Source organism: Trachinotus anak, unplaced genomic scaffold (genome assembly GCF_046630095.1).
Source record: "Trachinotus anak isolate AG129_WGS33_773 ecotype Australia unplaced genomic scaffold, CSIRO_AGI_Tana_v1 ptg000018l, whole genome shotgun sequence".
In the NCBI taxonomy this organism is placed as follows: domain Eukaryota; kingdom Metazoa; phylum Chordata; class Actinopteri; order Carangiformes; family Carangidae; genus Trachinotus; species Trachinotus anak.
The window spans coordinates 19807932-19819934 of record NW_027273869.1 but is presented as its reverse complement, the minus strand read 5'-3'; the positions used below and the strand labels follow the sequence as shown (position 1 = coordinate 19819934).

Genomic DNA, 12003 nt, shown 5'->3' with positions numbered 1-12003 from the left:
TTTCTGGCAGAGATGAGCTTCCATATAAAACCAACTGATAGTCGCTGATAACGTGTCACTTATTGATCGACTTCTTGCCTGAAGCCTTTTGGATTCTCTGCCATGAAGTTTCACATAAATAAATAAATAAATATAAATAAATAAATAAATAAATCATGTTTCTCCCTGTTACCATAGCAACACCTGGTATTCACACCAACATGCAGGCCTGACTGTCGCAAAGTGCTCAGCGGCCAATTACAGGAACAGTTTGAGCCGCAGATTCCTCAAGTCAAACCTCGAAACCTGCAGGAGTGTTTGTGTTGCACGGCAGCAGCAGAGACTTATACTGAACACTGCGGTTACATAACGCGGCGCAGTGGATGCTCAGGCTTCACCACTGATGTATTCTTTATCTTGAGCCTGCAGAATCCTCCACCTTGATTTCTAACAAGGTGTTTGATAAATGTCATGTGATAATGATGAGTCGTGCAGCTCAGTCTGGACCTGCTGCTGTGCTGCTTGGCACACACACACACACGCACACGCACACACACACACACACGCACACACACACACACACACACAGGCTACTGTAGTGCCGACTGTGTTTTACAGTCTGTCTGCATTGCGTCGAATCCCCCCTCCTCTCCTCTTTCTCACTCCCCTCACTCACTCACTCACTCTCTCCTAACCCCTCCCTCCCTCCTTCACTCACTTCTTCTTTTTTCCCTCTACACGAAATCCTGCAATATGCTTCCAAACCAGCGGAGACACGTCCTCTCTCTGGCGCGCCTACAGCGCGGGATAAACCGGTTTCAGTGAAGCCTCCGCGGTTTTTTTTAACACCGCAGCAGAAAAACAGCAGAGTCGCTTTCTGCTGATGCTGCAGTGTCCAGTCCTCCCAGTTCCCTCCATCAGACTGGGAGCTTGATCCAGCTTTATTTTCTCATTTTGCGCCTGTCCTCCGCCTCCGTGATTTCCAGCATGATTTTAATACACCGTCAGTCCGGATTTCTGCTGCTGAGCCGCGGTTCACAGGCGTCTGAAGCCTCCTCCTCCCGCGGGCTGCTCCGATCGGCGCTGAAAACCTACACCAAGAGGATACGGATGTTGACCAAGACAACATAGTCTATTAATATTTCAGAGATACTGTAAAGCGATATCAGTATTAAAGCCAAGTTGTGGTGGGTGGCCGGGGAAAAGTGCGCACGGTGAGGACATTCTCCTGCTCTCCAACTCTGCACAGGTAGGGTTTAAATGACGTTTTCTTCATTTAAAGAAAACGTTAGGTTCAGATTATATTTATTTGTTTATTTGAATGTGTTAAACCTTAATCTGACAGGACAGCAGTTGATGTGTGAGTGAAAACTGCGGGTCCTGATGTGCGCAGAGGGAGTGCAGCGGGACTGCAAACTTGAATACTGATGTATGCGGTAAAAATACAGCAAATGCAGCACAGGCTACTGTACTGTACTGCATGATTTTTCCCTCCTGCTCCGTCTGACAAACAGGAAGCTCTCCAGCACATGAACACGGCAATGAGCCAGAATCTGTTTGCTTTTTTAAAGACTAGATTTGGTTGATTCCCTGTCTTCCAGGTGACCGATGAAGCATTGCTGAGATAAAGAAGATGTTCAGCTCGGAGATGATGGAGATGATGGTGGTGATGATGATGATGATGGAGAGGGAGGCTCTGCGCAGCTCCCGGTCTCACTAGGACCTTCTGCACTCTGGCCTGTACCCCCACCCTCTTCACACCACCTCCTCTTCCTGTCCTCCACCCACCAGGAAGGATGACTGTGGTGTCCACAGACAACATGGACGAGACCTCCACCCTGCCAGGTCACCCGCAGGACCCCTACCCGCCTGATGATGACCACGATGACCATGACTGCTGCGAGCGGGTGGTCATCAACATCTCAGGGCTGCGCTTCGAGACCCAACTGAAGACCCTCGCCCAGTTCCCGGATACGCTCCTTGGGAACCCCAAGAAGAGGATGCGCTACTTTGACCCCCTGCGAAACGAGTATTTCTTTGACCGGAATCGTCCAAGCTTTGACGCCATCTTGTATTACTACCAATCCGGGGGAAGGCTGAGAAGACCGGTCAACGTGCCGCTGGATATGTTCTCAGAGGAGATTAAATTTTATGAACTTGGTGCAGAGGCTATGGAGAAATTTCGGGAGGACGAGGGGTTTATTCGGGAGGAGGAGCGACCTCTGCCGGAGAAGGAGTTCCAGCGGCAGATCTGGCTCCTGTTTGAGCATCCGGAGAGCTCTGGACCGGCCCGAGGTATCGCCATTGTCTCAGTGATGGTTATTCTTATTTCAATAGTCATATTTTGTTTGGAGACACTACCAGAGTTGAAGGAGGATCCCAACGACCGGATGAAGGTGGTGGGGAACACCACTATCTATTACAAACCAAATGTCCTCACAGACCCTTTCTTTGTGGTGGAGACACTCTGCATCATCTGGTTTTCCTTTGAGTTGATCGTTCGGTTTTTCGCTTGCCCCAGTAAGGCGGCGTTCTTTAAAAACATGATGAACTCTATTGATATCGTGGCTATAATCCCATATTTTATCACACTTGGCACAGAGCTGGCTGACGACCAAGACAACAAGGAGGGGAAGGGAGGAGGGGAGCAGGCTACATCTCTGGCTATTCTCAGGGTAATCCGTCTGGTGAGGGTTTTCAGGATCTTTAAACTGTCCCGACACTCAAAGGGGCTCCAGATTCTGGGGCAAACTCTAAAGGCGAGCATGCGGGAGCTGGGCTTGCTCATTTTCTTCCTCTTCATTGGCGTGATTTTGTTCTCCAGTGCTGTCTACTTCGCCGAGGCCGAAGAGAAGGAGTCGTTCTTCACCAGCATCCCAGATGCTTTCTGGTGGGCCGTGGTGTCTATGACGACCGTCGGCTACGGGGACATGTACCCTGTGACCATTGGAGGGAAGATTGTGGGCTCGCTGTGCGCCATCGCTGGCGTGTTAACCATCGCACTGCCGGTGCCCGTCATTGTGTCCAACTTCAACTACTTCTACCACCGGGAGACGGAGGGCGAGGAGCAGGCCCAGCTGCTCAATGTCAGCAATCAGAACCTGGCGTCGGATACCAACTCCAGCCGCCGGAGCTCCTCAGTCGTCAGCAAGTCAGAGTACATGGAGATAGACGAGGACATGAACAACAGCATTGATAACTTTAGGGAAGCAAACCTTAGGACTGCCAACTGCACGGCTCCCAGCCAGAACTGTGTGAACAAGGGGAAACTGCTCACCGATGTGTGAGGCAGCGTCCAACGCACCAGTGTAAATATTGTAGAAATCTCTGGATGCTTTATCTCCATTGGTGCATTTTATTCTCTTTTTTTGCATTGATTCATTCAAACATGTGTGATGACTTAAATAGTTTAAAAGGCACACATGGTAAATTTGTAGAGGTAGAGGCTCAGTTATTTCATTAAAAAATTGAAGATCAGCAGGTGTCAGCGAAACATTTTTGATAACATTCAATTAATTTTGTAACTTGCGCCCTTAAATTCCTTAATTTAGTCCATAACTTTAAAGGTTAACACAGGTTGTTAGTTTTGGTGTGTAAAAATGTTTTCTAGTCTTTGGATGATTGTTGTCCAGTCATAGAAAAATAACCCTGGTGATGTCACAATGACGTCATCATGGTTACCTTAATTTGGGCTTGGACACCACATATGAAACTCCGAGCATGGAGTTTTAAACCCATGGGTAGGCTGGAAAGAGATGCTGTCAAGTTGCATTATGAGAAACGTGGTGTTTTGCTTTCCTTTCCCCAAAGCAGAGACAAAAAAGTATTTTGGTCTATGATACATCGTTTTAATTATTCTTTTTTTTTTCAAATGTGTCTAATTAGTCCCAAAGTTTTGGAGGTGCAGCACTACAAAGGTTGGAGTGCAACCTTCCTTCATTACAGCTTGGCTTTGATTTTAGACTGAGATACATGGATTTACTTTAAGTTTACAACATTGAATCACAACCTTGTGTCATCTTTGATGCATTAAATGCATTTTATGGGATTACAGCTCGTTTTGTTGTAAAAACCTGGACGAGCCACTTCAGACAGCTCTAGATGCACAACAGAGGAATAAGTGAGTGAAATACATAATTTACAAAGAAGCTCTAGTAAAGTTGAAGGATGCAAGTTTATTTGTACAGAACCTCTCAACAAAACAAAGCAATATATAGACACACAAACAGGGTTTAGAGTTGTTTTCATAAATGTGAGGGTGCGAATGATTAAGTAGGAGAAAAAAAAACATATTATATTGAGAGTATAATGGAATAATTTGCTATTTTAGGGCACAAGAATTAATCAAAAAGTCTCCCTGACACCGACCAGGCTTTGTACAACAGAATCAACTTTCAGGATTAAAAAAAAAAAATAATAAAATAAAAATTAAAAAAAAGGACAAAATAATGAAATGGCAAAGCCCAACTGAGATTTGAAGAACGTGTTCAAGGACAAATTGCTCCCTGAGGAAACACATTTAAGTGGATTACAGTTGACGTTCAGGCGTGTTTTTCTGCAGCACATCCAGGGAAGTTTTGGGAAAACTTGACGCCAGATGTTAAATCGACGTTTTTCAGGCACCTTATCAGAAACAGACAAGAAGTGTGCCGAGCCTTGTGGAGGATTATCTGCACCGCTGCTGCTGCTACAGGTCGGCTGGAGGTTCCCTGTATGATGCCATGCAACACTCCTTTATATAGAAGCATGTGGAGACTCTCTTCTCTCTTATATCGGCATGCACAAGACGTTACCTCATTTTTATTTTTACATTGTTTTTTTCTTCTTCTTTGACCTTCATCTTCTCCTCCTGGATTTTCTCTCTCATTTGTTTTCACCAAAAGTGCACTGGCTATTTATTATTGTTTAAGTTATTTCAAAGCATTTAAGTGTTGAATGTTAAAGCATTAAGGGAACAGGAACACTTCTTTTTCGAAGATCATGGCATGTCAAAATACTAAAGCATTATGGCCTAATTAGCTATGGTATAGCTACGTATACTCAATGCATGATGTCAGTATTAAATTGCTTGCAGTTGTGGAGGAACCTCGGGAGCTGGAGGAGGATGATGATGATGATGATCCTCCTCATTATTGTCAAGCTAACAACAGGATACGGTGCATGACGGAACTAACTGCCGGAAGGGACAAATCTGCTAGAAAAAAAAAAAAAGAAAAAAAAAAACACAAGGAAAAAAAAATCTGAAGAGACATATCGGTGATCTCTTTTTAAAAAGTGACATTTCAAAAATTACATACTCTTTCATTTATCTAAAGCTTTGATCTTTGACGACGGAGTGCATGGGATCATTTTATGTGATTTGTGACCCCATTTTTTCGTTTTTGCATTTGACTTTTAAACAGTTTCAAGAAGGAAAGCAGTAATATTTAACAAATTTCATCGATATATCTAAAATTAGTTTCTAGTGCCTTGAACCCCGTCTCATTATAGAATTGACTAAAGTGCCTCCCGTTACGACAGATGACTAAGAGCCTACTATGTGCAGCTTAACTTCTCCTGCCATAAAGATGCACTACTCCCTGCACAACTGGAAAAGAAGAGGGTTACTAATACGTGTAGATACAGATATGAATATATTCCTTATTCCAGGGTCAGATTTATTGGGCTTAAGTAAACTCAGTTTTCCTGGATGATGACACATGGCGCCCAGTGCACATTTAGCAACACTGATGAGTTCAATATGGATTATTTTTCCTGAAAGTACAAGAAAAACAAGTCTTTTTTGTCCTGGATGTGCAAGTAGATGAGTTTGACATCCTTACATTTCAGTATTTTCAAAACTGGAATTGGTCACATAATTGAGGTCGATAACGGCAAAAGCAACTCTAGCAAAACCAAGTCCATCACTGCAACCGAAGGGAGCTTCAGAAAGCTGTTGAAATCAATTTCAGATGCTTTTCTCAGAGTCCAGACTTAAGTAAACATAGATTGATTACTGGATTAGCTACTGCAGCTAACTAGGGATTGACCATTTGACTAATAGGTCTGTTTTTCAGTGAACAAAGCTAACGATTTGGTCAGCCAACTGCCTATTCATGGCAATGTCTGAATCCCAATGAAAGTAGGAAAGGGATTTTCTTGGATCTGTTAGTTGGCTAATTCAGCTAGCTGTTGGGTTAGCCAACAAGCTGCTTTATACTGAGCTAATTGTTTGGTCCAGCTGCTTCAGTTTTTTCTTTTAGCTGATTTTGGGGAGGTGAAAATTGTCTCCATTTTTTCTTTCCTCTTCCGTCTGATTTAAATCCTTGTCTGTTTATTCTGGTTTGGATAAACATGGTTCAGATAAGCTACAATTGCTAACTCAGGGAGCTTCTTTACTTCATTTAGAGACAAGTGTTTGAAATGAAAGTTTGTTCGGAAAGCTTTAGGAGGTTTGGCTTGACATGTTGTTTTGACAAGGTCAGACTTCCTGAATATGTACAACAGAAGTGGTGAGTGCAATGTTAGCATGACCATAGAAAGATTATCAGAAAAATTCTGAGGTTGAAAAATACCAGGAATTTTCCAACCAGACACATCTACAGTATAGTGTTGGGTCATAAATACATGTAGGGGTCATTATTTTCAGGTTTATACAATAATACAGATAAAATTATATCCTAAAAATACACAGATCATGAGTTTTTCAGTCACAATAATATTATGGATTTACATGTTTGTGAGAACGGTAACAAGGGTCTCATTTGTTCAAAGGATAAGTCTGGAAATACTCAACATTTTTCTTACTGTCAACAAATCTCATGTACAGACCCAAACCTTGTGCTAGTTCACCTCTACAGCTCAAATACATCGTTCTCTTTTACTGGGGACTATTTTCAGCGGCGTTTGAATCGACATGTAGCGCTGTAGTGAGTATTTTTGGACTGAGTCAAAATAAACTAGAGTGTGTGTTTTCATAGTGATGAAGAAACAAGTCACCCAGTACAACACTGTGGTTCACTGATGTGTTAGTATTACAGATTTACTGTTGATTGGTTTGGCTCTGCATGACATTTGATGACAACAGGAAAAGCAATAAATATCAGATTTATATTCTAATGTTACATATGGCAGATGCAAAAGCCTCCACATTTCCTGAATCATTGAGGACGTTACCTCAAGTGTCCTCTGCTGTATCTACAGCCCCGACTGCGGCACAACAAAATTTCAAAGGACTCAGATCTGCAGCACAATGAGCAGCTCTCATGCTTTTTCTCTTCACTTTCTATCAGCTGCCACTGCCAGAGGCGACTGTGAGCCGAGCTGAAAACAGCGTCCTCTGCCTGCACAACACACAAAACAACACTGCCACTTTATGATGACTGGGACCAAAATCCTCTGCTGAGAATTCAGATCTGCTCCTTTTAAAATAGCCCTGGACACATGAAGCCTATTGAAATGATTGAAAATCCACACAAACAGAAAAATGAGGCTTAAGTACACAGGTTTGCTTTTGAGTCTTTCTGTGGTCGTGTCTTTCTTGCATTTCACATCTTTAACCATCTAACATGATGTTCTGTCGTCAGCCTGCTTCTCAACAGGAGCACTGCAGTGTTTCTGATGTTTGATTAAGGCTTGTATTACTTATATCCTCAGTGTTGGGACGACTGGTTGAGCCTTGAAAATATCTGCTTTTTTAATGTCTGTAAGTGCTCGGTTGTGGATGTTGCTGTGCAGACTTGTGAACAATCTGACCACAGTGCAGGCAGTGAGTGTTTCCTCTGCAGAGCTGCATTCATCTGAACATTACCACAGGCATTAGTCACTCTCCATGCCAGCAAAATGGCGCTGCTGCTGCTGCTGCTGCTGCTTTGTTTTGAGGAGGGAGCACATGGCTGTGTGAGGGAAACGCTGTCTTTCCTGTTTTGTTTTTGTGCAGGACAGGGTGGTAAAAAAGATGAGGATTGATCAATGACCCTGAGGCATCCAAAAGAATCATGAGTGTTGACTCAGTCTGACGAGAGTTTGGATAAAACGTGACTTTTACTGGCTGAAATGTCCCTCTAGGGTATGCACTCTAAATTCTGGTGTTTCTGTTAGCACAATCACTGCTGCAAGAGATGAACTGACTCTAAAGAGTTCATCCTTAATGATGCATATTTTCATAGTGACCCCAGATAAAGTTCCTGATGAGGAAACTTTTACACAGCAGTTAAACAGCCTCAGAGGTGATCTCCTCCAGGTGTTTCGGCTGATCAGACCTCTTCCTGAGGACGGTGTGGGCGCATGCAAACTGTGTAAGACTAACATTGTCCACAGGCTCCTGTTGAACCAGTGAGGCCGGGACACCAGCAGAGACCTGATCAGTCACCAGTTATTGAAGACACCTGTTCAGGTGAGCAGCGCCTTAAAGCTACACTCCCTGATTTTGTTGTAGTCAAACATCATCACCCCAAATCCCACAACTGAACAACATACAGACACACTTCCAGGCTAAACCTAAAAGACCTGAAGCAAATCACAGATAAGTATTTTCAGTGGAATTGTCTCGTCTATTCCTGTTCAGTTTCCCCATAAAATTCTTCATTACTGCCTCAATATTTTCTGTCACGATTATTGTTAGAAAATACATTTATGTCAGTGAAGAACAGTATTGCAAATTAATTATCAGTGTACCTCCTCTTTTGCTGTTGAGGAGATCTGAAGTTTTGGCCCCTCGAACCTCAACTTACTATATGTATATTTTTTATCTAGTTCATGCACATACTTTATTATCTTCTTCACAAAAGATCCAGATCTTGTGCAAACAAGATACAAGATAATCTAAGCACAAAAGATAAACTGTCAACAAGGTTACAACTTGATAACAAGATAATTTTTGTTCATAAATTATCATAAATCATAATTATAATGCCGCTTGCACAAATGATCTGGTTTGCACAAGATCCTGTGTTGTTAATAATTTAACATGATAATAATTTATACATGCAAGATTGTAATTTGTGTGCAAAAGTTATTTTTAGAGCACAAATGATCTACTTTGCACAAAGATCTGGTTTTAACAAGATATTGATAAAAGATCTTTTTATGTAAGCATTATAATATCTTATGTGTGGAAGACTTTAATTTGTGTTCTCAAGAAAATTTATTTTGTGCGAACAAATACACAAATATCATCATTTGGGACTCTCGGGGACTCTGCAGCACTGCGTTCTCAAATATCTCAGTATATTTACAGCTTAAAAACCTCAGCACAGCCAAAATCCAGGTTTAGTTTCAATATAACATCTGATTTAAATTTCTTTTTTTGTGAGGTTTATTGTCTAAAAGCCTTGGTTTTGTTTGCAGTGCATGTGTGCACCAGCTCTGTGTCATCACCCTGTTAGCTTAAACTGCTGTTGAACTTGTGAAGAAAAAAATCCCTTTAATTAATGTTTCAGTCTGATAGAAAAAATAAAATAAAAAATGCTACGAAAGGTGCTACGTGTTAAACATACAGTAGGTCCTAGGGAGCAAAATTACAAATTTCACAACTTTTTTAAGGATAACAATCACGTAAAAAAAGAGAGGTTCTATATTTTCTTGACAACTATTTAAAATCAGTGAGTAAAAACAACATCAGGGTAGTTGGTAGTCTTGTGGTATTTATTTCTGTTTGTTCACACTTGTAGTGTTTACCGTAGGCCACTGAAGGGACCAAATGAAGTTTTATATTTGTTTCATATCATCAGAGCAGCTTAACAGACAGATGATACTAAAAAAAAAAAACAAAAAAAAAAAACAAAACATTTTGTAGATCGAGGGTCAAATGTTTTGAAAAATGTTAAAGTTTGTCAGTTTTATCTTTGGACATTTTTGTTTGATATGCAGTTGAAAATGACAGGAAATTCACTTTTCCTTAAACATCCTTAAAGTCCAGGTTTTATAGCTACAGTAAATAGAATTTAGTTTACAAGCGTCCAACTGCCATTTTAAGTCTAAAATGATCAATAAATGAATTTACAGATGATCACATGATTTATCTCCAATGAGCTGCATATCAACCATTTCTGTTAATTCTATGTGTTTATATAACAGGCAATTTGGAAAATTATTTTGGTTCAATTCTTTTTCTTAATATTCATTCACTGCTGAAATAAGCCATCAATGCAGAGTTTCTCAACCTTGAGATTTTAGGACGTGTATATCAACACACGCTTGATATATTGTGACTTAAAGCTGCATTAATTGTGTTAAGACACTAGGGGGAGGAGAAACAACATCTGGCATTTTATCAGCTTTTAGCAAACAGCTAATCTGCAAAACCAAATTTAAAAGCAAAAAGTTTCTGCAGGTTTATCACTAGAAACGACCCCAACAGCAATATGATCAAGTCTTCACAAAACATTTATTAGTGCAGCTTTAAACAAGATATTGGTTTGAACAATCTGAATAATCAGTAATTAGTCGACTGATTAGACCAAAAGAAAACTAATCCATATCAATTTTAAAAGTCGATGAACAATTTGATCACTAATTTAATAAACATCCCCCAAATTAGCCAATCAAAGATGGAGATTTCCTGTTTTCTGTGTTCTGTATCTTTGTAAATTTAATAATCTTGGGGGGCAGCAGTATGTGTCATATTGTCAAATTCTTTGAACAGTAAGTGGCACTTGAGTTAAGATTATTTATTTATTTTTGTTATCAACTACAATATCCAAGGTCAAGAAATGAAAATTCATGCTCAGTTATTCAATTCTCCAAAAAACTGAAATAAACTAAATAAAAATAAAAGAAAATCTTATTTTCATTTTTCATAATTAATTAGCCCATAAATTATACTTCTGATTATAAAATTAGAAATGATAATAACAAGTCAATTCAATTCAATTTTATTTGTATAGCGCCAAATCATAATATACATTATCTCAAGGCAAGACAATGAAACTGTTTTCACCACTTTTGAAAAAGTTCTTCACAATGAGGCAAAACTACATAAAATCTCCACAGACAAAACTAAATAAAAAAAAAAAAGGTTAATTATTTAAATATTAAGAATAATCTGATGTTTCAAAACTTCTTCTTCTTATCATTATTATTATTTCACTGCATAATCCTTTAAAAAAAACCAAAGAAAATAAATTTACAAAGATATGTTGAGCTGAAGTCAAGCTAAAAATAAACAGGTGGAGAAACTCTGCATTATGTTTCACAAGTGTTCATAGGGAATGTCTGTGATTTTAAAGCCATGACTTTAGTGGTGGTGACTTCCTTCGACTTCTGCTGAGAAAGTGCATGAATGACTGAAGACTGAGCTGCATGATCATAACATTAAAATAGATTAATGATGGTCATATACTGTATTTTTGCTCATACAGACATTATCATTATCACAAGTATTACTATATTGTATCTTAAGAAAATCATTTTAAAAAGATCTATTTTCAGCTGGAGGATTGGTTATTTTGGGACTAATTCGGTTCAGTTTGTCCTTTAGCAGTAGTTTGTCTGTTCCCTCTCGTCCTAACTTAAGTCAGAAGCCAAAGTCTCGTCCCGAGCACGACAACTGAAAGTCCGGTGCTGGAAAAAAAATAAATAAATAAAAAAATAAAAAAACGTCCTCTGCACTGGGCTGTTGAGATCCTCCCTGAACTCTGGAGTCGTTCACATTGCAGTTTGTCCGTTCTTTTTTTAATTTGTTTTTCTTATGGGTTCTTGCTGCAGTATGCAATGTTTGTCATTTGTTGGTGAGGCATAGTCTGTAACCTATGCAAGGTTAGTTGACAATTTATGTCCATTCTGACTTCATCATATTACAACAGTTTCAATAAATTTTGAAAGATATGACTCTGCTGTTTGTTTATTATTGAGGTGCTATGAATCAAATGATTGGATGATCTAAGTTATGTTCAACCGATTTCTTCCACTTTTTGTCTGGAATTTGTTTCTACTCGAATAATTTAAGTAAATATGCCTTGAAAAAATGTAATTATTATAAATGGATCATTCAGTACGTTATTTGGATATTGTTATATTTGCATTGGATATTCTGAATTTGGCCTT

General features: G+C 39.8%; 1 protein-coding gene across 1 annotated transcript; it reads left to right on the top strand.

Annotated features, from left to right (window-relative positions):
* Nucleotides 1-712: 712 nt before the first annotated feature.
* kcna1b (potassium voltage-gated channel, shaker-related subfamily, member 1b) lies at nucleotides 713-11787 on the top strand. The gene is made up of 2 exons (XM_071501909.1): nucleotides 713-1228; nucleotides 1581-11787. The coding sequence occupies exon 2, from the start codon at nucleotides 1776-1778 to the stop codon at nucleotides 3264-3266; it is 1491 nt and encodes a 496-aa protein (XP_071358010.1). The 5' UTR covers nucleotides 713-1228; nucleotides 1581-1775; the 3' UTR covers nucleotides 3267-11787.
* The last annotated feature ends 216 nt before the right edge of the window (nucleotides 11788-12003 follow it).